The 25,011-nt window shown below is 37.2% G+C and overlaps 4 protein-coding genes across 7 annotated transcripts; 1 reads left to right on the top strand and 3 right to left on the bottom strand.

Annotated features, from left to right (window-relative positions):
• Window positions 1-1,671: 1,671 nt before the first annotated feature.
• On the top strand, window positions 1,672-3,921 carry LOC125477753 (putative two-component response regulator ARR13). The gene is made up of 4 exons (XM_048585175.1): window positions 1,672-1,750; window positions 1,854-2,393; window positions 2,500-2,576; window positions 2,630-3,921. Exons 1-4 carry the CDS (start codon window positions 1,672-1,674, stop codon window positions 3,896-3,898), a joined length of 1,965 nt encoding a protein of 654 aa, XP_048441132.1. The 3' UTR covers window positions 3,899-3,921.
• Window positions 3,922-4,041: 120 nt separating this feature from the next.
• On the bottom strand, window positions 4,042-10,919 carry LOC103948014 (amino-acid permease BAT1 homolog). 2 transcript variants are annotated; one of them, XM_009359012.3, is made up of 8 exons: window positions 10,613-10,919; window positions 9,269-9,529; window positions 5,859-5,877; window positions 5,531-5,753; window positions 5,248-5,429; window positions 4,872-5,161; window positions 4,648-4,777; window positions 4,042-4,564 (listed from the first exon to the last, which is right to left on the bottom strand). In XM_009359012.3, the coding sequence occupies exons 1-8, from the start codon at window positions 10,723-10,725 to the stop codon at window positions 4,217-4,219; spliced, it is 1,566 nt and encodes a 521-aa protein (XP_009357287.2). In that variant the 5' UTR covers window positions 10,726-10,919; the 3' UTR covers window positions 4,042-4,216. The 2 variants fall into 2 exon arrangements, with proteins under 2 accessions (XP_009357287.2, XP_009357281.2); XM_009359006.3 differs by lacking the exons at window positions 9,269-9,529; window positions 10,613-10,919 and adding exons at window positions 6,703-6,963; window positions 7,074-7,404.
• Window positions 10,920-17,935: 7,016 nt separating this feature from the next.
• LOC103948031 (lipid phosphate phosphatase 2) lies at window positions 17,936-20,466 on the bottom strand. Its single transcript, XM_018647671.2, is given in 10 exon segments — window positions 17,936-18,372; window positions 18,578-18,637; window positions 18,732-18,872; window positions 18,875-18,919; window positions 19,112-19,205; window positions 19,291-19,400; window positions 19,511-19,556; window positions 19,558-19,599; window positions 19,730-19,955; window positions 20,327-20,466. Coding segments are annotated over 9 exon segments (981 nt in total). The 5' UTR covers window positions 19,946-19,955; window positions 20,327-20,466; the 3' UTR covers window positions 17,936-18,145.
• LOC103948040 (lipid phosphate phosphatase 2-like) lies at window positions 20,321-24,891 on the bottom strand. 3 transcript variants are annotated; one of them, XM_048585396.1, is made up of 10 exons: window positions 24,683-24,891; window positions 24,459-24,512; window positions 23,708-23,932; window positions 23,499-23,586; window positions 23,285-23,394; window positions 23,087-23,177; window positions 22,778-22,966; window positions 22,633-22,692; window positions 22,261-22,501; window positions 20,321-20,489 (listed from the first exon to the last, which is right to left on the bottom strand). In XM_048585396.1, the coding sequence occupies exons 1-9, from the start codon at window positions 24,734-24,736 to the stop codon at window positions 22,287-22,289; spliced, it is 1,086 nt and encodes a 361-aa protein (XP_048441353.1). In that variant the 5' UTR covers window positions 24,737-24,891; the 3' UTR covers window positions 20,321-20,489; window positions 22,261-22,286. The 3 variants fall into 3 exon arrangements, with proteins under 3 accessions (XP_048441353.1, XP_009357311.2, XP_009357325.2); XM_009359036.3 differs by lacking the exon at window positions 20,321-20,489 and having other exon boundaries at window positions 22,118-22,501; window positions 24,683-24,889; XM_009359050.3 differs by lacking the exon at window positions 20,321-20,489 and having other exon boundaries at window positions 22,118-22,501; window positions 23,708-23,929; window positions 24,683-24,883.
• Between the last annotated feature and the right edge of the window lie 120 nt (window positions 24,892-25,011).

Here is a 25,011-nt window from a genome sequence, read left to right as displayed (position 1 = left end):
ATTCAAGCCACGTGTCAGAGTTTGTTGCTGACTTTGAACATTATTTGGATTTTTTTTCACTTTCCATCAAAATTAAGAATTGGGATTAAACATTATTGTTAATCAGGATAAGGGCTTCTAAATTAGTCATTAGACTTTTGAATTAATTTGCCTAAAAAGCTCATTGGTCAAAAACCTTAATATTAGGGAAATTTTTCATAATTTTTTTTCTTGTTCTATACTTTCCTTGTAATTATGCAGAACATGCATCTGCAATTTTTTTAGAAGTATAATAACAATCAAGTCTTAATTGAGTGGAACCGGCCGTAAGAAACTAAGTACAGTTTGGACATGTACGGTTTAAAATTACATCGACAATCTTCGTTGTAATGTTTTCTGTTTTCAGAAACAAAATGAATGGCTAAAACTTAAAAATGCATGAAAAATAAGAAAATAATTGAAAATCTCCTTCACTTTTTCTTGGTACTTCAGTTTCTAGTTTTAACCACATTGGTCAACACTGTGTTGACCAGAGTGTGGCCATTTCACTCAAAATTTCAGGCTCACTACAATTTCTTCAGTTATATAGATAAATGTGAGCTCTCACAACAAACAAATTTCAATTTTGCTTAAGCACCTCAAAGTTCATGTCATTGGTGGTAACCCTCATCTTCTCTCTACATCTTTCTCTCTCTATATCTCTCTCTCAAGGTTTAAGGCCTTGAAGCTTCTTAATCTATATCTAATCCTTTTTCTATGATATTAATCCTCCTAATCTAACTTCTAAATGATTTCTTTTTGTTCAGATTCAAGCTTTTGGATCTCGTGCTTTCTCTGTTGCACTTAGTTTTGTTGTAATTGTTTTGGTGTCCATGGAAGACATGAGCCCTAAAGAAAGTAATGGTCTCCCTAGCTTTGCCCATGGCCTCCAAATCTTGGTGGTAGATCATGATACATTGTCCCTCATGTGCACAGCGTCGACGTTAGAAAAATACTCCTTCAAAGGTAAATCATTCCATAGTGACATCGATATGAAATTTCACCTACATTTTATGTATACACGTCTATAACAAAGTAATTGATTTTAGATCGAAATTTTGAACTTGTTTGTGTGGATCTAAGGCATGAATAACAAGGATTTTCTTATGAACAAGGGACATTTAAATGACAGGGATTTTCTTATGAATAACAGGGATTTTCTTATGAACAAGGGACATTTAAATGATTAAAGTAGTTATCGCATACACAACGATATAAGATTTATCCTAATATTATCAGTCTATATAATTTGTTTGTCTCTATATTGCATTAAATCTTTCTTGACATACACATTAAGATAAAATTCTTTGATTCTATCTGTTTATTTGTTTGTATAATTTTTCGTTGATAATTCCTTAAATAAACATTAAGATAAATTTTTTCTGATTTTATCTGTTTATTTGTCTGTATAATTTTTCGTTAAAATTATCACTTGAACATTTATTGTGTATAGGCATATGTATTAATTTTCTTTCATATACATAATTTGTTTGCACATAAAGTTTCAAAAAAAAAAGAAAGAAAAAAAATCTTGATATTTTGTAACTTGGTTAATAGCTCTCTCTCTCTCGTTTCTCCTCTAGTTACCACAACCGCCCTGGCTTCTGTTGCTTTGTCGATGATTAAGGAACAAAGTATCATTACGATCTAGTAATGGCTAACATCAACATGCCAGATAAAGACAGATCTTCGCTTTTACGGGTGCTTCATAAGAACGAGATTCCTGTCATATGTAAGCCTCAATCTATCTAGAACTTTCCTATTCGGATTGATTGGCTTCTAGAACTTTCTTCTAGATGTGTACTAACTGTTCCATAACTTATATTTCATCGCAGTCATGTCCTCCGAAGTGAATATTGATGTCGCCAGGAAGGCCCTCGCTGAAGGAGCGTGCTTTTTTCTTCAGAAACCAGTTTCTTCAGAGGATCTGAAAAATGTGTGGCAACACGCTTATCGGAAGGTAAGGAACCCAAGGAGGGACACACATAAAACAAATTGTGGCAAGAAGATTCACGAGGCCGGTGGTGTTCTTAGACCTCCCACTGGAGGTATTAGAATCCATGAGGTTGGCGGTGTGTCTAGGCTTCCCACTGGACGCGATTTGTGTCTTGACACACAAGACACTCGCAATGAACCGCAGATAGCCGCAGAGAATTATACACAAGGAGCATTGGGGATAAACAGACCAGTCGATGATAAAGAAGACCAAGAAAAAGCGAAGAAGGTTAAACTAAACACACAGCAAGATTGCGATGAGGAAGGAATGGAAAATCAAGATTGCGATGACAGCTCCAAACAGAAGAAGCGGCACCCCGTTTGGACAACGGAACTTCATCTCAAGTTTACAGCAGCCATAAGTGCGTTAGGAGATCAAAGTAATTCTTCCTTCTCATAAAACAATCTAATATTTTGTTGTAGTTTTCCTTTCACCTTGAAAAGGTGCTAAATTATTTTCGTTTTCTGGTTTTCTTTTGCATGCAGAAGCCCGTCCTAGAAGGATTCTGAAATGGATGAATGTGCCTGATATAACGGTGCGCCAGGTTGCAAGCCATCTGCAGGTTTCTCTTCTACTTGTATCTCAAGTAACTTTTTTTCACATTTGTAATTGTTTTCAGAAGGATTTATGTTAGGTTCTTTTTCCTTCCAGAGATATAGAAAAAACGTACACCGGATTCAGGAGGTTGGCACGACAAGCTTACCTTCATTAGGCAAATCATCCATTTGGAATAACAGAAATGAATTTCCACCAGCAAGGCAGACTTCTCTGGTATGCCGCCCGTACGAACAAGGGACTTCAAGTTCTGGAGCTAAAGGCAATCCAACGCAATTAATGACTCCGAATTCTTTCACCGGATTCAATGACTACGGAAGGCAGAATCTGTATACAGAACACAGAGTCATGTCTCACAACACAAATCATCAAAGCGAAAGCCTCTATGACTTTTATCTGAGAACTCAAGGAAAGTTTGAGAATTTGGACCAGATATTAGAAACAAACAGTTTCACACTAGGTGCTGACATGAATGAAATCCAGAGAAACCAACCACTTGGATTAGAAGAGATCATGTTTAAAGCAAGCGAAAGAACCTTACAGAGTACGAACTACATGACACCAGAGTTTGGTTCTCCCTACATACCAGCAAATACTTTTCAGGTCCCGAATGCGTCTGTCAGCATGAATCAAGCGCAGAATTATTGTCCAGCACCGACTGCTCCGTTCAATGCCCAAAACCAGGACCATTTTTCAGCAGAAGCCATGAGAACAACTGAAGTTGGCCTGAATCAAGCGCAGTTTTATGCTCCAGCGCCGACAACTCCTATCAATTCCCAAAATCAGAACCATTTTTCAGCAGAAGCCACGAGAACAACTGAAGTAGGCATGAATCAAGCGCAGTTTTATGCTCCAGCGCTGACTACTCCTATCAATTCCCAAAATCAGAACTACTTTTCAGCGGATGTCATGGGAACAACTGAAGCAGGCATGAATCAACCACAGTATTATACTCCAGCCCCGACTGCCCCACTCTACTTCCAAAGTCAGAACCACTTTTCAGCGGAAGTCACCGGAACAACTGACGTACTTGAGGTTGTGCCGGAACAGATACCTTCAGTCAATGCAACCAATGCAGAAACATTTCCAGCAAACTTTACCGGTGGAAGCCAAGAGCTGGATGCTGCAGCAAGAGAGGCTCATCCAGCTAGTTCAAACAATAACCAACCCATGTCGGAGTATGATGATCTGTTGAAGCTGCTTGAAGAAGATCCAGAGAAGTTCAATTGGTTTGAGCCGTTTGACAGTGCACCAAATGCAGGTGATGCCAATCGTTACCGTGAATGGCTGACGGAAACTTTCCTTGAAAAGAGCCCGGATTCACTATAGTTCATGGGCTCCGATGCAGGGTTTCATTCAAGCATGCATTATATTTCCTTCAAGTTCGTAATTTTAGTATCGGTTTAGAGAAGACTTCCTGTTTCTCTTCCATCTTTATGTTGGTTAAAAGTTTGTTTGTATCAAATCAAATATTTGTAGTCAAATGAGACTTCATTTCTATAATCTGGAAAATTATTACCATACAATGAGTAATTTACACAAATTAAGCCAATCAGCTTTTGATAATTCCATGTGTAGATTTTCTTAAAAACTAAACCTAGTCTATAGATGATTGCAAGAAGTGAAAATCATTGAATATACAGAAGTTCATGCTTCTATATTCGTTATAGGACCTTTAAACCAGTGCCGAGCGCTCAGTATCCAAGCTAAAACTGTGACGATCAGCAAACCGCCAACAGCAATGGGAGTATAGTTGAGTGTCTCGATGGTAATTGGATAGGCCACGGGCAATGAGAAGAGGACAGAGATAGTTGCTACCCAAAGAACTGAAATCCAACCAATAAGGACCCCGTAGCGTCCCAAGTTGAAAGGTCCCGGGACAAAGGATTTGCGTGCCATGGTCACCCTAAAGAAGATGGGTAGGGCATAAGCAATGTACAGTCCAATGGTTGCAATAGAAACCATGGCATTGAATGCCACAAGGCTTCCGAGAGACTGCAAAGATCGAAACAAACATGGTTAGCAGTTGCCGAAGAAAGCAGAGATAAAATTTTTGCTACAAGTGATCATGTGCTTACTGTTAGTGCCATGCAAAACGATATGAAAGCTGAAAGCCAAACAGCGTTTACGGGGACTTCGTGTTTGTTCACTTTATGCCAAAAGGGTGATAATGGCATGGCTCCATCTCTAGAGAATGCATACGCCATCCTGAGAAGAAAATTAAGTGCAGCGAACAGCTGAGAGACTAAAACCTACCCAGATGGCTCTTGTTGTAGGAGAAGAATAAAACAGGCTCGCTTACCTGGAGTTGCTAGTAACTGAACTCATACCACAGAAGAATATGGCAACCGCAACCACTCCCAAGCATACAATTCCTCCAACTCCACTGCCGTATCTACTCTTGAATGCAAGGTAAAATATTTCAGCAATGGCATAACCGCCAGCTTCATTGTTCTCATCCAAAAGGTACGGGATGTCAGTAACTGCAAAGGTGATGCCGAGTATGTAACCCCATCCAACGATAATGGATATCACGATGGAACTAATTATTCCTTTTGGCCCATTCGTATCAGCACTCTTGGTTTCCTCTGTCTAGAAACAGAAGTCGACGGAAACACAAGGATTTAGTTAGAATTATTTGGCCAAGTAATTTCAAAGTAAGCGAAATATATACTAACCATATGGGCAGAAGCATCATAGCCGGTTATGGTATATTGACTCAACAGAAGTCCCAGAACAAAAATGTGAAATTTGTTGCTGACTCCCTCCCCGTTATCGGTGTTGAAGTGAGTGAATACAAACTTCGCACTGGCCCTCTCCGTTGCAACACAGGGTATGAGAATCATGAGGAGAAAGACGCCTAATATTCCAAAAGCAATAAGAAATCCAAGATATAGAAGGCCTCAAACAGTAAACTGAAAACTAGCAAAAAAGAGCTTGAAAATACGTTGTAATTTACACCTGCAACATTCCACGCAGCAGCGACTTGTCCAAACAAAGATAGGTACGAGATGGGCAGACTGTTTATAAGAGCATGTAGAAACAAGATTCCTGCATGGATACCAATGGTTCCATACTTATTTATCGAAGTGCCACCACCGCCATTCCCTCCACGCGAGCTAAGGAGAACGATCACGTTAATCAGCTGTGCAAGTGAGAAATCCACGCTAGTTGTAACTGCCCACTGCAATTTAAAGGTATTGGATTATATCACAGCATTAACAAGCTTGATATCACAATGGACAATGGAGGAATTTAAACTCTAGAACGTAAAAATTCATGGAAGTACCTGACCAACTATGTTGAACCTGCAAAACATAAAAACATTTTCCGTCGTCAGAAATAGTATGGCAGAAGGATCAACTTGGAACTGTCTTGTGATTAAAGTTGCAGGGCAATATACATTTCAGTTTTAGGCTCAGAATAACATGGTAATCATATCACCATTCTAGTGTCCTTGAGACAAGAAATTTTTTATTATGACGGGAATACACCACGTGTTTTAATAGAAGTGGTGGGAAATTTTATTTTTTAAGTTATTAACTTTTTAGCACATATGTCCCACCATTTGAATAGTGACATGAGATGTATCACCCTGTGTACTGGTCACACTGAAAAATCTCTCCTTTGAGACATCACAAGCGGAAAAAAAAAAAAAAAAAACTCTAAAGCGGATGCATCAGAGCCTATTCCCTCCTCCATTCCACATTAATTCTATTAAAACTGATCATCATCACCGTCCTGATGTCTAATTTACCTTATCTAAAGACAGAGCTATTCATGTGAGCATGTCCTACATTTAATCCCCACCACGATTGTGAGCAACCAAAAAAAGAACTACACATCAACCTATGCCAAATCAAGTTTCCTTCACAAAATTTGGAAGTTGACATGCATGTCTTCAACATACGCTGGATCTAGTGACTTATCCAATTCGATCCAATCCTAGCAATGAAGCATCATAGCAATGAAGAAGGAAAGATTTTCAAACTAGTAAAAACAACTTAAACTTAATACACATACTCACAGACAAAACTCCAAAGTTTTATTCATTTTCCAGGCAGTCAAATCCTAAGTGAGTGAGTAGCACTGTTAGTAAAAGTAAAACAACTGAAAGGAGAGGAAAGTAGTACCAGCCAGTGAGCCAAGAAGCAAAGGGTGCCCATTTGGGGCCAGCAAGCTTGGCACTCCAGTAGTACAGACCCCCAGAAGTTGGGTACGAAGAGCAAATCTCCCCCATTGACAACCCAACGAAGATGGTGAAGACACCCGTTATAAACCACCCGTAAACGAAAGACACAGGGCCGCCGTATCTCAGCCCAGTATTATACAGAGTGGTTACTCCGGTGAGCACCGATATGATGGAAAACGAAAACGCAAAATTCGAAAGCAGCCTGCGATTCCAAACCAGCCAACCCATCAACCAAAAAAACCTCAGAAATCAGAAAAGCTTGAAGCTTTGGAATCAAAACGAAGTAAAAGAGTGCAAGTTTAGAAAAATTACGAGAGGTCACGCTTGAGCTCTTGCTTGTAGCCGAGTTCGTGGAGGCGGGCGTGACCGGAATCCTGTGAAACGCCGCCGTTTGGAGGCTGATGAGACGGCAGTGCCATTCTGTCACCGCCACCAGACACCATTTTTTCTCGGATTCAAAGAATCAAACCTCTTCTGGTACTCTGTTTCCTTGACTTCTTGGCAGGGTAGGAATAGTCAACGGGATGGGTGGGAATAGAAAAACAAAGAAGGGAGCTTTTGGAAGAAGAGGTGAGGCCAAACAGATCAGCCAGTACCAGTAGGCAAAGCACCTTGTCGCGCGGAGAAGATGATGCTTGCAACGTGGGACTTCCCCAACGACAATATGATTATTTTAATTTAATTTTCTGTTAACGGCGTTTCATCGTCGTCCCATAAACATTTTCAGCAATTGGTGCCAAACCTTTGGGTTCCTATTTGTTTGGTGTGAACGTTGAATTTTCTTGTCATGTATAATTTGGCTTCAAAGATGAAGCAACACGTAACTCTGAGGAAAGGCTTGTTATATGATACGTTGCAAATTTCGAATCTAACACTTGTGTGTAACAAGATTCAGAATAAATCTGTATTAATCTATATATACGAATTTATTCATAATTGAATTATCGAATTTAGATATAATCGAATATAAAATTTCATCAATTCACTTTCTGTTAATTGAAACCGAATTAAACACGATTTATTAACAGACAAAGTCGTGTGTGTAATTTTCCTGGTAAAACAGAGAAATGAATTTTCATGAGCTGACAACTTATTTTATGTCAGGTCATTGATTGCATGGCAATTATTAATATGGGAGGACAAACTAGTGTCATACCGTCAGTGATAACCCCAATAAATGGAAAGGGGTGTCATACCATAAGTGATAACCCTAATAAATGGAAAGGGATCCTCTTCAGATCCTTTCACCTGAGTCAACTGAACAAGAAATTTAGATCCTTGAAATTTAATTAAATGATTAAAAACAGGAGATCCTATTAAAAATTATAATAATTTTAGCCGTTTAATTAAATTTCAAGGACTCGGATTTTTTGCTCATTTGGCTCGGATTTTTCCCCAATAAATGATATGATAGACATACCATGTTGCACTAGAGATTTTTTTTCATATATCAAAAACACTGTTTGGTACATTAAGTATTATAATATAAGTAGTGAATATTTGAAAAAGAAAACTTTCAATCATTTGTATCATGACACTTGATTACCGAGCCATGTTTTCGCTATACTAAAAATTTTCTCGTATTACAAAAAATATCACTTTGGTTTTTTGTTTTTTGAACAAAGAATATACACAAATGGATGTGAGGAGTAGGCCTAGCCTCAATATACGCTAACAATAAAGTAGATCAAATTCGTTTATCACAAAAATCAAACTTAATTATTATGCACTCGTCCGTGCGTGATTTATTTAGGAACATAAAAATCAATAAAATGCAATTATAAGAGATTCTGATTTCAAATGATTAGTCCCTGTGGGTTTGAACATGGCCACAGAAAGAAGAATCTGAGCATTTGACCAAGTTGCCCATGTGCTAACAGTCTAATTAAACATTTATTAATCAATCAATGAGCAAGTAAAAAATTCCTAAAAATATCCCGTCAATGGACAAACAACAATGGTGGCCCACTAAGTGGGCCCTGGGCCTACCACTTCCTTAATACTTTGAGCTCACGAATTGTGGAGACCCACTTCATAAATTGGGCTCTAAATTATCATTGGCCCATATCCATCAAATTTTCAAGCATAAATCTTCATTTCTTAGGAGTTGAATTTAAGCGTGACCAATTTGGTTAGAACAGCATGCTATTTTTCTTTCGAACTAATTAAATTTGAAACGTTTTTCCACGATTAAACTCATATTAGAAAATCGCTTAAATAACAAAATAATTCGATTCTAAATTCTAATGCTATATTTAATACTTTCATAAAATAAAAAAACTTCAGAAACAAATAAAAATATTTTGACAAAAAATAAAAATCAAAAGAGAAAAATAAAAAAAGATAACTAATGAAAATGGCTTGAAAATTTTGAGTTTTAACGATAAGAACAAAATAAAGGGTAAAGTGAATAGCATTGGATTAACTTTTAATGTAAAAATATAATTTTTCGTTAAAATAAACAGTACTGAAAGCTTTTCGTTAAAATTCTCAAATAAAAAACGTACCAGCCAGTGAGCCAAGAAGCGAAAGGGCCCCACCGTTTGCCAGCGAGTTTGGCGCTCCAGAAGTAGAGCCCACCAGAAGTTGGAAAAGCAGAGCAAATCTCGGCCATGGACAGGCCCACCAGAAGTGTGAGAAAGCCCACTACGGGCCACCCGTAGACCATGGTAACGGGCCCACCATATCTGAGGCCCACACTGTACGTTGTGTTGAGACCAGTCAGAACCGATATGATGGAGAAAGTCATCGAGAAGTTGGCTAATGCCCTACACAACATAACATGCACCGTGTGAGTAGCGTATCCCCACCCTTTTTTTGCTCTTGAAAATCAAGATCACAAAAACGAGTTACACGAGATTATGAACAATTTTGGATTTTCTCGTCTTGCCTAACAAATTACTTAATTTATAAATCAAGAATTTTAGATTCGATTTTGTAATGTTATCTATACACGTTAGTTGTTATTTCTCTTTTTATTCTTCGTTTGTAACTTTTTGATTGCAGATTGGGTCGTAGCTAAGTAAGTTATTTATTTAGTGTGACCAATTGAATCATCAAGCGGAAAAGTAGAAAATTAAAATAAATTGACTAGATATTTGTTTAAAAATGTTATTCAAAGTCACTCTCGAATGTGACATGTTGAATCAATGAATGATATTCAAAAACAACGGCCAGGAAAATATGCAAAAGAAATAAATGGCATGAAACCCCACAAGCAATTTGAAACATTAAAAATTAAAAGAAAGAGCTTTTCCTAGTTTAAAATATCTATGAAATTGTGGATATAGGAAAATTTATGAAGATTCACTACAAAAATTTTGTAATTGCAGGTTTCAAACTTTCAATTTTCTTTTTAATTTTTTTTTCTAAGTTCGACTAAATATAAATAAGTTGATATACCCACCATATTACAAATGTCCAAGACAATCTATATCGATATTTTTATAAATTTGCTTCTCGTTATTTTCACCTATGTTAATGTTTTAAACAGTAGTTGAGAGTGACAAGAAATGTACCAAAATATCTGATGCATTTTCGATATTTTAGTGGAAATTAGCAATCTTATTATACGTGCTCGTGCTAGAACCGATATTCAACGACTAAAAGTCCAAAACAGCTGTTTGATGAATAAATGATAATCATCCAGAAGTAAACAGAACTTCAAAATATGTGATTGTGATGTGGGAAACAAAATGGACATGCAATGAAAAGTGCTTAACTGCATAAACCCAGAAGCACCAATACAGAAAAGTCAAAACTCAAAAGTGCCTTCAGATATACAGCAGAATCGGATTCCAGTACAGAAGAAGTTAAGGGTAAAAAGAAATTCAAGGGGATAGGGTTCATACGAGAGGTGACGACTGAGCTCTTGCTTGTAACCGAGCTGGTTCAGGCGAGTGTCGTCGGAAGAAATGGCGTCTCCGCCTAGAAGAGGCTGACAAGGATCTTCCTCCTCCTCCATGCTATCACTTGTTGCCCTCGATCGGTCGATCTCTCGAAGCACTGAAAGATTAAAAGATCTGTCAACTGTTGATAAATAGAGATAGCTACCTAACAGTCAAACAGAAACACATGGACCAAAGAGTTCAAGCATAAAAGCTAAAAGCAATTTTTCCAAATGGTGGGTAGAACTTATTAGAAAGTTAAGTCAAATGGGGCCAAACGCTAGATATGATCTTTAGTTTGCGTTGCTGGCAACTGAACTGCCATAAATTGACAAGTTTGAGGCTTGTGGGGATCTGCTTTTCTTTATTTTGCTCTCTTTTTTACCGTAATTGTTCAATTTTTCTTCAGTACAACTGAGCATGAATACAGAATATTTTTCTTACCTTCTGATTTGATCCTGCGGCTGCGATTGAGTGACATGTTGACAACACAAAAAAAAATTGTTAGTTGGCTTCTCTCTTCTTCTCTCTTACCAAACAAGCTAATTCCACTTCATCTTACTTGTGTGTCAATGCGTTATGTAACAGAAAATAATCACATAATGTTATACGTGTTAACTTCTTATATGATAATATCTTATTAGTTTAAAATATTGACACTGCGATATTGTAAAAGTCCTCAGCGAATGATCCACATCATGTATGTTCTTTTCCTACTTACCCTTTTTGAAGCAAGACTGGAATAGTTACATACTGTATAATTAATTCGTCTTATCATTGAATTCAATCACAAATTACCTTTGTCTAAAGAAAAGTCACAAAGTTATCTACTGAGAGATGATTGAGTTCTCAAAATATATAAAAACGACAGGCACGTAGGAAAATTTTAAACACACTTGATGAGTACTTCAAAAGGTCCCATGAGGAGTGAGGAGAACATTTTCACAGTTACAAACTGTTTAGTTATTACGACATCACTGTCTCAAACAGCCCAACTTTCGGACTTCTGATAAACAGGAAGAAAAGTGAAGTAAATAAAATGAAACTAAATGTACATCTGAATTCGAATCAGCAGTCATCTGCTAGTTGGCGAGAAGCAGCCAGCCTCTTGTAAATCTCCAAAACCAATCTGCTGTCAACTAATTGGTCACCACAAGAAGCCATTGAAATCTGGTCTTGGGGTTTTGCAATCTTCATAGCGGCAATCCTTCCCACACCCCCGGCCTTGCCCGCCATCCGAATCATCATGTCAACGCAACCATTATGCAACTTTGCCAAAAGTTTTATTGGTGAAACAAACTTCAGCAACCTCAGCTTGGTCTTGAGCTTCCAACTCCGCCTAGGACTGTTGCTCCCTTTAGCTCCTCCGCCGAGCGTGGTGACCCTCATCTTCTTTCTGGTCTCACCATTCATCCTTTGGTACCTTCTCCTCCTCCAGTACCTCTTCAAGTTGTCGTAGTATGTTGTCGGGACGATCTCCATTTTTATTGATTTCTACTAGCTAGTAGTGTGTCTGCACCCAGTTTCTTTGTTGTGTTTATATAAAAAGATACGGTTTTGAGGAGTTGAAAGAGGTGTGCCAAGAGAGGAAGTAAGAAGGGTTTATATAGAGGAGGAGAACTGTGTGCCAAGTCAGAATGGTAAGGCTAGGTCTTACATTCGGAATATAATCATACTAATTTATGAGAATACATATAAGTGAGTTTTGTGGTGTACTTGGTCAATATTGTACGTCTGACCAGGTGGGCTAATCTTGTTTATTTGAATAATCAACATTGATATATCATGTTATACTTAAATGATTACACTAAATCCAATCCATGGCATACTTATATCTGTATAATTACTAGGGCTTGTCAGGAAATACTTTTAAAATAGCTGAAAGTACTTTTGGTGAAAATATTTTTTTTCTAAATCAATTCTTAGTAAAAATTCAAGTGAATCCTAGAAAATAACTTGAAGTGCTTCCTGCAAGAAGTACATAACTAGTGTTTCTTGCAGGAAGCACATAACTGATGTTTCTTGTGAGAAACACATAACGGGTGCTTCTTGCATGAAGCACTTCAAGCTAGTGCTTTTAAAACACAAAAATATCTTCTCTAAAAGTACTTTCAGTCATTTTAAAGATACTTCCAAATGAGCCATTTTGCTATCATCCATATCCTTTGCAAAAACAAACAAGAAAACAGGCACAAAATTAATATAACAAATTTACACCACATTCAGATGGAAAACGGAATCAATTATATAAATATAAAAATATTATCTTGTTATATAATTTGATAAGCAATGAAAAGGAAGACACAATTTGGCACATAGCTAGGGAAAAAAATTGGGGGTTGAAATTTCACTTAGGAAACTCTCGTATCAAAAATCCATATATGCATGAATGGTGAGTTATATACGACTGACTTTGTGCAATTGATCATCTTAAATTTGTTGTATGCGTGCAAATTTTGATCATGATCATATGTTTTAGTTTTAAGAACTTCACAACAACAGTTGTAAGCTTTCAAATTAACCATGTTTCATCAGATGATTATCCCTTGACTACATAAATTAGCTATATATAATCTTCTCACGATCGGTATCCAATTTCACAGTGGTCCCGTTTCCGATCAAAGCCATCAACCGCATGCAATTGACTTAACTTGTGCTAAAAAAAAAAGAAAAAGAAATGAATCTATTGTTCACTCGTATGTGATTTGACTAATAAAAGATTAAATGTTTGCTTGAGATTGCTTTTAAAATGATTAGAAGAGGTTATTTTAATAACCCAAAATATTTTTACTACGTCTGTCAAAAATTATATAAGCACTTATGAGTGGTAAAAATATATTTTCAAGAAGTATTTTAATTTTTCATCAAAGTCTCTACATGTTTATAATAAACGCACTGCATGCAATATGCTATATCATTTCTCAAATGAACCCAATTTCATTGCTTCATACACGCACACTTGTGGTTTGACTTTCTATCCTCCTCTTTTGTTTGCAGAGATAAAAGTTTAAGGTACTGAATTTGAAGCGGAGATGGTTAATTAAGTCATAAAATTACAAACACGTACAAAGAAAAATTAATTGAATAAATAACTGAGTTCTTGAGAAGCTGCCATGAATACAAAATTTACACAATTACAAACTTTTGAGTAACAAATAGAACTAATCAAACACTGGTCACACTGCAGATGAAACTAAATATGAAGAAGTTGCTTGGGCTTCAACTATCAAGATTCAATAGGCAGCTAGTTGGCGAGAAGCTGCCAACCTCTTGTAAATCTCCAAAACCAATCTGCTGTCAACTAACTCGTCACCACAAGAAGCCACTGAAATCTGGTCTTGGGGCTTTGCAATCTTCTTCGCCGCAATCCTTCCCACGCCGCCGGCCTTGCCCGCCATCCGAATCATCATATCAACGTAACCGTTATTAAACTTAGCCAAAAGCTTTATGGGGGAAACAAGCTTCAGCAGCCTCAGCTTAGTTTTGAGCTTCCAACTGCGTCTAGGACTCCCTTTAGCTCCGCCGCCACCGAGCCTCGCCACCCTCATCTTCTTCTTGGTGTCACCATTCAGCCTCTGGTACCTTTTCCTCCTCCAGTACCTCTTCAAGTTGTCATAGTAAGTGGTCGAAACAATCTCCATTTTAATTGATTTCTAGTAGTACTAATGCGTCTGCACGCAGTTTCTTAAGTTGTGTGTGTATAAATGGCTTGAGAGATGTGTGTCAAGAGAGGAAGTCAGATGGGGATTATATAGAGGAGGAGAAGAATTTGGGTGCCAAGTCAAGGCGGCAGGCTAGGTCTTATGGTTGAGTGCGGGAAATATCAAACAACTATGTGAATGTATTCAGTTTTGTATAATGAACTTGATCAATATGTCTGACTGGGCAAGGGCTAATCATTTTTTGTTTGAATAATGAATCAACATAATATTATATATTCGAATTTGATTACTAATCCAGTCCCTGGTACATATGATTGCTGTCATCCATTACAAAAACAAACAATACAAAAGGGTATAAAATCAACATCAACAAATTCACACCACATTCCGATGGAAACGACATCAATATTATATAAAACAATAATATTCTCTTCTCAAATAATTTTATTTAAGCAAAAAACAAGATTTGGCACATAGAAAAAGACTTGGCCGCTGAAGGGCCAAATATATTCCAGTTAGAAGCTCATGATCAACCCGTAAAATGAGAGATTTTTTAGTGTGATTGGAACATGGAGTGATACACTACGTGTTACTATACAAATGATGGGTATGTGTATTAAAATGTTAATAACTTCAAAATTAAAATTTATCATAACTTACATAAAAACAAATGATGTATCCCCGGTGTTCCATTTACAATCAAAAATTTCTTAAGCGGAGTGCGGCTCGACTTTCTTGTTATCCTTATTAATTATTAAATAATTCCCATATCCTTGTGCTCCTGTTGAATGATTCGTGAAGTATATATAACTGATTTGTGCAATTTATTGTCCTAAAGTTAAACAGTAAGAACTTCAAACTAACAATTCTAAGGCTTTCATATTGGGTAATGCTAGGTAGTATTTAGACTAAATTTGTAAATCATGTGATATGTCATCAATAAGAAATAAACATGTTAATCCACACTTAAGTAATAATTCAATTATCAACAACCACGTCATATGATTTATAAAATTTGGTCTAAATAATTGATCTCCCTAGCATTACCTTTTCAAATTAATTAACCATTATCAGTATAGGTTATTTACAATAAAACTATAACATTTTAGCCCTTGATTACATAAATAGCTATTTTACCCTAGCTTTCCTAAAAACTCTCACGTGACTATTTAGAAAGACTAGGACAGCAATATTTTCTACTAAATAGTAAAACTGAGTTCTAAAATTTATGGAAAATGTGGTTTGACTCACAAGGCACACATAGTTTGAAAAGTTAAGGTTCGTTTGAAAATGTTTTTAAAATGACTAAAAAAGCTTTTAGAGTAAATGTTTCTGGGTTACATAAGTGCTTCCTGCATGCAAGAAGCAGATAACTGGTGTTTAAAAGCACTTCAAATATTCACTTATATTTTTACAAAAGATTGGTTCTAAAAACATCTCCACAAAAAGCACTTTCATCTATTTAAAAAACAGTTTCAATCAAGCTCTAAATTTCATTGCTTATGCCGCTTCAGGAGTACAACGTTTTTTCAAAGATGGCTTGCAGACTTTGTATACACACTCATTTTTAGCTTCATGCACTTCTCTTTCGTGCTGAAAAAATATTCGGTTACCAAGTCTAGGTGGATGAAATATGTATGAGTGTTAAAATTAACCGACATACGTACCAAAAATTCAACCAATTTATATTGAGTTTCTTTAAAGGCTCCCAGAGTACCAAAACTTTACAATTTCTGTAGACGTCCAAACTTTTGTTTAACAATTAACAAACAGAATTATCAAAATGGTAACACTAATTAAAAACGAAACTACATATCCATCAAGTTGAAGAAGTTGCTTTGGCTTTCAACTATCAATCCATGATCAGCCAATTGGCGAGAAGCTGCCAATCTCTTGTAAATCTCCAAAACCAATCTGCTGTCAACTAACTGATCACCACAGGCAGCCACTGAAACCTGATCCTGGGGTTTTGCAATCTTCTTTGCGGAAATCCTCCCAACGCCGCCGGCCTTTCCCGCCATCCGAATCATCAGGTCCACGTAACCGTTATGCAACTTTGTCAAAAGCTTTATTGGTGAAACAAATTTCATCAGCCTCAGCTTGGTCTTGAGCTTCCAACTCCGTTTAGGACTAGTGCTCCCTTTAGCTCCTCCGCCGAGCCTTGTGACCCTCATCTTCTTTCTAGGCTCACCATTCAGCTTTTGGTACCTTCTCCTCCTCCAGTACCTCTTCAAGTTGTCGTAGTACGTAGTCGGAACAATCTCCATTTCAATAAAAAAAGTAGGAATAAATAGCTCGCACTCGCAGTAGTGTTTGCCTCAAATCGCGGCCGTAGCCACTGAAACAGACAAACAAGTTGAGAACTGATGGTTTTTGAGGTTTTGAGGTTTCGGAGAGTTGTGTGAAGAGAGGAAGTGAAGAGGGGGGTTTATATATAGAGATTAGAGAGGCGAGGAGGGGAAGAATTGGGTTTCAAGTCAAAATATGAGGGCTTGGTCTTACTACGGTTTCTCCAGGAAATGAGGGCTTTGTAGGGCACAGTGTACTTGGTCAATATTGTCCGTCTACGTGTGTGTGGCCACTGGCCACTGACCAGGCAGATGCTAATCTTATGCAGTTGAATAATTAATTAGGTTTGATTAAGTTAAATATGCTTTTAATATGTTGGGTCAAAATATGCTTTTAATTGATAAATTGGTTACTAAATCCAATGCGTGGCATTTGTATATATTATTTGGTTAATTCGTCGAATATTCTATGATTGAATTGGATTAACAAGTCCAATCGGTAGTAATCCCAGGTTTAATCTCTAATTAATGCTCTAACTCTGACTTAAACAGGACTCTTCCGTACATACCAACAAATGGTGCTTGCTTTGAAGTGTGATCAATATTAAATGGTTCGATAGAAAATTAGATATTTAAATGGTTTGTTTTTAATTTTTAATTTTTTCAATGCCCATTTTCCCTTTTCAATTTCCGAAGAAAATATGGGTATTGACTATAATACATCTGAGTACAAAATATTCTTGCATTTGGAGCCTTTGATGTAATTCTAAGGGTTGGATCTAACGGCTCTAAATGACGAATGCAATACATCAGTGTATTATAGAAAAACTAAAATAAAGACACAATTAAATGTAAATGGAAGCTTGATTTTCCATTTTCTGGCAAAGTGCATTTAAATTTCTAATTGTTGATTTCGTTTGATTATTCAATTTAGTGGTTAAAAATAATAAAAATGTGCGTGAAAAACTAAAATGGTGTCAAAATCACTTCTCCAAATTAAGATGTTTCCGCATCTTATTAGAAGATTACTTCACTCAACCAGTATTGGGCCCACTGAAGAAGAAAATGGTGGTTGGCCCATTGATTAAAAAAATCAGCGATGCGCCCCACATTGTGCTTCTGGACGCGAACACATGCTTATAATATAGTTTATGATGTGAAATGTGAACGCGAATATTGGCATCTGGTTGGCAGGGAGTGTTGATCAAGAAAATCCTGTGCTTGACTTTGGCTGCTTCTCGAATCTCATATATTTCAAACAAAGCATATAGCATGTCACGTCACTATTCTCTTTTATTTGTTTCTCAAACTAATCTGTCCCTCACACTCCAACTCGATGGCGGAGAAAAACTTGAGTAAAGGTATATGATCACGTTATACATAGAATATCTTTCACCTTAACATCCAACAATAAACAATATAGTACAAACAACGCAAAACTCATAAAACGCAAAATTCATCTAGATTATAAACAACTATATCCGTCTACCAAATTCACACTGATGGGTCCTAGAATATGAACATTTGCTCATTAACACTATCCTACTCTACAAACAGCCTATACTCGGGTGCCTTCTCCCATTTTCGTGTCCGTGTAGCATGTAGTTCGTGTCTCCGCTATTGCCTCGCGATAATTCAGCACCATTCCGAGGTTGGACGTATATACTCGTAAGCTCTGCTGGCTGCACACTAAGACTATTGGCATTGTTAGACGAGGATTCATCACGATTTTGAGATTCTGCCAGCATCTGAAAGTATGCATGAGGTCCCCAACCTGCCCATCCAACCAAATAAACAGAAAGAATCTCGTGAACAATGAGTCCGCGGGGCTACTAATATACACACGAGTTCAAATAACGAACTCTAGAAATCACAGTTTTTCACTGCAAGATAAAATGTTCATGGGACTCGACAGAATTAGAAAGCCTTTGCAAGGAAGACAGAGTTATATATACAGAAGATAAGGAAGATAAAATTACCATCTGCGTCGTATGGAGGTGGAAAGAATTGCAGGTAACAAAATGAAGCAATGGTGATTCCTGCACAAAGAACATATAAGTAAAAGGGAAAACCAGACAAACTCATTGTTTTCCCACAAAATCATGCCGGTGATGCCAGAGGCAGACAAGGTACCTATAAGGCTGCCAGCACAAACATCTTGCCAATGATGCCAATAGTCATCAACTCGAGAAACTCCCACCAGCGCTGCAATAAGTAGTGGTAGAAAGACAATACAAAGCTTATCAACATGTCCTCTACGATCAAACGCCCTTACTTTCCCGATAAGTACCATGCAAGGAAACCAAGACCTGCAAAGGACCCTGCATGTTGACAATGGCACTGTCGTTTGAGCTACACAGTACAATGTCAAACATATATATGCACTAAAGAAAATAGATGGGTAACACGAAGACAGAATATGCAGATAACCTATAGGAAACAGATAGGCAGCATGCAGCCCTAAACTTTAATCCTCTTTCATGTACAGTTTCTCGAAGTATCAAAATGCTTACATGAAGTATGCCCGCTTGGGAAGCTTTTATGTCCTTCCTTAATGACACTCTTGCTTCCAGTACACATGACATCCTTTGTGGTAGGATCAAATACCTGGACGTGGACAGTGGATCAATCGTGTATCATATGCGTGTATAAGTGAGGAGGATCAAAACTAAACAACGAAAAGAAGGCCCACCCCTTTTCCATCAGGGAAACAACGCCAAAAGAAGTCTGGACGTGGTCGACCAACACCATCTTTGATTGCATCAGTTAAAATGGCGGTTATGAAGACAGAGAATAGAAGGCCTGAATGAGCATACATAGACAATGTAAGCTTCAACAAAATACAACAACACGCAAACAACATCACCGAATGCAGAAATCACAAAAACGAAAAAGAAAGAGATGATAGTTACCCAAAATGGCCTGGTGCAGATCATAGACATCCTTTCGGATGAAGTAAGTACACAAGAATGACAGCAAGCGGCAACAGTACCGCAATTATCTGTTACCATAAGTACAACATAAGATTCTTCTTCTCCTTACAGTGTCATCACAAAAGCGAGACCAATGCAAAATTCAAACTTATCCAAATTTTCCCAGCATGACATTGTTTTCACAAAAACAAAACCTACCGGGACACCCCAGAAGGGAACTGTATTGTCTTTCAAAGGGTACTTGAGGTCTGTCATCATGTCCTCCCCAACAAAGCGGTGAAACGGCTCTATCAGGTTCAAACCGAGATCAATTCCAGCGAGAACCAACAGAATCAGCCAATCATGCATATGAACCCTTGCCACCTGAACTCCATGGGACCTTACAGTGTGGGAACCCAACTGAATTTCTGGCATTTTTCACTAGCTGGAAAATGAAAAACAAAAAGAAAAACACTGTAATTATCCTGTAATCATATCTTAATCTCACTGGCATTCCAAATTAAGAAATGAATTTAAACAATAAAATTAAATTCAACATTTCGGCTTGATTGACATCGAGTTTTTCCAAATTTTCTTTCTTCGGGAAAACAAAAGCGACTACGTGAAGTTCTAGTTTCTTTTACTTTCCTAAATTTTCTAGTGCAACCAAACACAAAACATAAGTACAAAAAAAAAGCCAGAAAATTTGAAGAAACAAACCATAGTAAGCTGGATACAGAGAGTAAAAATTAAAAACGAAATGAACGATTTGAAACAAGAACATTACAATGTGCATAAAAAATTACAAAAACTTACAGAGAGAGCAAGAGAGTGAGAAGTACATGCAAATTCCGTACGACAGGAGCAGTCTCCGAGCAAGTAATAGTGAGAGTGGGCGGGGTTCCGGCTTCGATCTCAAGGCGGTGGAGGGAGCAGCAGGGTGAGTGGTTTTTGGGGAAGAAGAGCGGAAACCAGAAAACTGAAAAAGGAAAAGCGTGGAGTGAAAGAAAGTACAACGGAGTTTTCAAAAGACATTTTGAATTTTGGATTTTGGATATTAACCAAAAGCAGTGAGAAATCGCGGCTTGTTGCCGAGGGCTGATTGCGGACATCCAAGCATAATTTGATCAAAACTAATCACGTTTAATAGTATTAATTACTTAGGTTTATCCGAAATGAAATGATTAACAACATGCTTAGGCGTCATTTTAGCTTCACAACGTGCAAATGAATATATCCAGGCTTGAACTTGTGATTTTTTTCATCTTTTTTATACACTCCTCTCAATTTCAACCGTAACATTAAATGAATTGAATAAAATCAAATGATATAAATTAACAAAGGTAAAGAAAATAGAAGCAATTCTTAAAATATCAACTAACAAATTTCTATTAATTAAAAATTTGATAAAGTAAATTTTTTCTTAAAATCTTGCTTGAATCTTGTAACTCGAGCAATTAAAAGCATCAATCTTTGACTCAATATTCTCTTAAATAAAATAAAATAAAATAAATAACTTGCAACTCAAGTAATTAAAAATATTTACTACTGGAGGCTCGAGATCATGTATTCAAATCTCACATCTATTGGAGTTTAGTTGCAGGCAAATGGGATTCGATTCAAAATTCCAAAAGGGAATGTCTTTATAAAGAGAAGCTCTTTTGGTGCTTAACATTCATGTACCAACCACAAAACTGGTGATTCTCTCTCCGTGTTCTTTACTTGTTCTACGGGCATGCTTTTTCTACTTTTATATCTTTTCAAAAAAATTCACCGTTAAAGGAAAGAGAGTAGGTGGCACCACACCATTTGTGGAGGAGTTTAAGATAATCAAGATTAACTTAATTATATTAGAAGATAAGCTAGTTTAGCAAGATTAATTATTCCAATAATTTAATTTAATCCAATCAGGACGTGCCAACTAGCATGGAGTCAAAGCTATTAAGGATTAGGTTTTTTTAGTCAAAATGATCCCTGAGATTGCATAACTTCTCACTTTGGTCCCTGAAATTTGAATATCAATAGAAGTAGTCATTGAGTTTGTTCATCATCAATCATTTTGGTCATTCTATGAAAAAATCCATTAAATAAGGCTAAAATGATGAAAATACCCTCAATTTTTACCAAATCACTTGGCCCATTGTTTATTAAATTGAGGGTATTTTTGTCATTTTGGTACTTGTATAATTTTTAATGGAATGACCAAAATGATTGATGGTAGACAAACTAAGGGATAACTTCTATTAATTTCAAATCTCAGGGGCCAAAGTGATGAGTTATGCAAATCTCAATGACCATTTTGGCTAAAAAGCCTGAGGATTATTTGGTGAAGTACGATCATAGAGTTTACGGAAAAATACACACATTCATCTTGAGGCATACATAAAATCTACCTCAAATAGTCAGGTACTCGGTACCGTAGAGTCTATGGATTACTTCCCAGATACCGTATTATTCTCTATGTTTCGTATTTTTACTTACGTGACGGTATCTAAATCTTTACTTTAGTCTCTAGTCACACCTTGATCAGGAAAAAATGAAAAGTTAGATCAAAGGAAGCAATGTTAGGCCAACTGCAGATTTAGACTTAGATCAATGGAAGCAATGTTAGGCCAACTGCAGATTTAGACTTCTTCATATATTCATCATTAGCAAACTAAACTCTGTATATGGTACTAAAAACTAATAACCTGTCTACGCAATGTGTCTTAAACCGATATCTACATAAGCATAAGCAGTACGCGGAGTACCTAAACAAAGCCCGCCATGTACAATACTACTTTTCGCCCGATTCCATTTCATGCGAACTAATGCTTGTGTATCGGTTGTGAGAGAATGCTGCAAGTGCATCGTCAATTTGTATGTGTTGTTCGTTCACATTCTGAGCCCCGATCACCTGCACACTCAGTGCATTGTTCGTAGGATTGACACCCGGATTTGAATGGCTACGTGTTTCCTCCAATGCAGAGAAATACGCATAAGGACCCCATCCTGAATTCATCAAGAAATAGTTAGCAAACTGAAAAGCAAAAACAACAAACATAAAGAACAAACGTAGTCTAGCCACCGGTATTTTGTGCAAGTATACAGGAAAAATAAGGAACAGATGAAGAAGATGTGACCTTGATCGTGATAAGGGGAAGGGAAGAATTGCCGGTAACAAAACGAAGCCACAACAAGTCCTGCAAAATATGAACCGCGTATAAAGCTCTCACATTCTTACATTAGAGCGTTAACTAAAGAAAAGAGATCGGGAATGAACATGACCTAAGAGGCCTCCAGCAAACACATCTTGCCAATGGTGCCAATAGTCATCTACTCTTGAAATGGCAACGAGAGATGCAGCAAGTAGAGGAAGCAAGACAATACATAGTTTTGCCACGTGCCCTTTGCGATCAAATGCTTTAATCTTCCCGCACAAGTACAACGAGAGAAATCCTAAACCTGCAAAGGACCCTGTAGAACAATGCCAAGCTGTATCAGTTGTATGGACAATTGGACATACATGCTGAAATTCGAGAAGTAAACGGGTCTAGTGGACTTAAACTGCGTATAACAGCAGGAAGCATTTCTTACATGAAGCGTGACCACTTGGAAAACTCTTATGTCCTTCCTTTATGTCACTGTCCTTACCATGGCACATTACACCCCCAAACCGATCATAAACCTACACAAAGCAAAAAGATATATAAGTATCAGATTTTACACGATACAGAGCAAATTTCCATATCACATTACAACAAACTTTCCATCAGGATGTTAATGGAAGCATACATCTTGTCCATCAGGAAAGCAACGCCAAAAGAAGTCTGGTCGAGGCCGGCCAACCGCATTTTTAATCGCATCCGTGATAACACCAGTAATCAACACGGCGAACAAGAGGCCTGCTCTTGCAGATAGATATATAACCAAATTAATCCACAGAACAATAAACAAATAAAAGGTTCCGTTTGATAAAACTAATCAAACAGCAAAAGAAATATATTACCTAGAATGCTATGGTGCAGATCATAGACATCTTTCCGACGCATATAGAAAAAGAGGAAAATTGCAATAGGTAACAAAACCGAGTACATCTAAAGACATCGACAAAAGAATCAATCCCGTTAACTTTAGTACTGATATCAAATCCATACAATCCAACCAAATGAACATTGATAAAAAGAATTGGGCTAAAAGAAGTAGCGAAAAACGTACAGGGACAGCCCACAGAGGCACCGTGCTCTCTTTCATGGGATATCTAAGGTCTTCCATCATATCCTTCCCCACGAAACGGTAGAACGGATGAATGATGAACAAAATGAGATCTATCACTCCAAGGAGCACCAGTATAAGCCAATCGTGCATGTGCTTCTTTGCAAGTGCAGCTCCATGGGATTTAATCGTGTACCTTCCCAGTTCGACTTCCGAAGTTCTTCCCTGCTGGAACAAATACACTAAATCACTTCTCTTCCCAATAGAAATACATTGGCCAAGATAATATTTGATTTCATTTGAAATTTTAGTAAAAGATGTCTCCAAATCTATATCAACAAATAGACAAAAAGAACCCAAAAGTTTACCGCTTTATGTGTCACAGTTTGAAGGTACTACAAATTAATCATCCAAAACACAAAAAACTTGATACCAATTTAACCTGAGACATTGAACTTCAATCATTCTTAAACAATAAATCATACTTTAACAAAGTAAAAATCTGCTAAAAGAGGCATGTGACTGATGACAGCGTAAATTAGAATGAGAAATGTTAAGGGTTCTCTCTCAAAAGTGGAACTCTTCATAGATTCTCCGCTGCCCTACATTTTAACATCAATTCCCATCCCAATATTATACAACGTTGTGCCAAAAACATGAGATAGCAGAGAGTCCAACTTTTCACAGAGTACAGTCACTATTCCAATTTCCAATACGATAAACAGTACATTCAAAAGCAAGATTAATTTACCACCTGAAAGATACCCCGGAAATTAAAAAGCGATCCCAGATTCCTCCACGCCATAACCTACAGAACCCAGAAATCCACAGGTAAAGTTGTCAAAGTGAACAAACACAACAGAAAGAGGAGGATAAAAAACTCACAAACAGCAAAGAAACAAAGAAAAAGAAGAAGAGTAGTGAACTGAATTGAATTCAAAGCAAGGACGCGTCAGCAACTTGGTCTGCCTCTAATACCTTAATAAAAGAAGACTTCAAATATTTTTCCAGAAAAACGCGAGCACTTTCCATTAAAATTTGAGTGCGGAAAATTTCTTCTTCTGGCTGCGGACGGTTAAGATTTCTTGGAACATCAACGTTAACAACAATGTAGGATATAGTAGAAGAAGGGTTGCTGTGAACTCTGGAAAAAGAAAGTTGTGTGAATATTAACGAGGCTGGAGGATGAGATAACGACCGTTTTAAATTTTTTGGCAGTTTTCTGTTTGGAGGGGTCAAGACTTTGAAGCGATCTCGCAGAAGCCGTCCGATGTCTTGACCTTTACCGTCGTAGAAGGATCAACTGT

Source organism: the organism of the source record quoted next, unplaced genomic scaffold, assembly GCF_019419815.1.
Source record: "Pyrus x bretschneideri cultivar Hongxiangsu unplaced genomic scaffold, Pyrus_bretschneideri_v1 Contig22, whole genome shotgun sequence".
NCBI classification, from domain to species: domain Eukaryota; kingdom Viridiplantae; phylum Streptophyta; class Magnoliopsida; order Rosales; family Rosaceae; genus Pyrus; species Pyrus x bretschneideri.
This window is presented reverse-complemented; position numbering and strand designations above follow the sequence as displayed.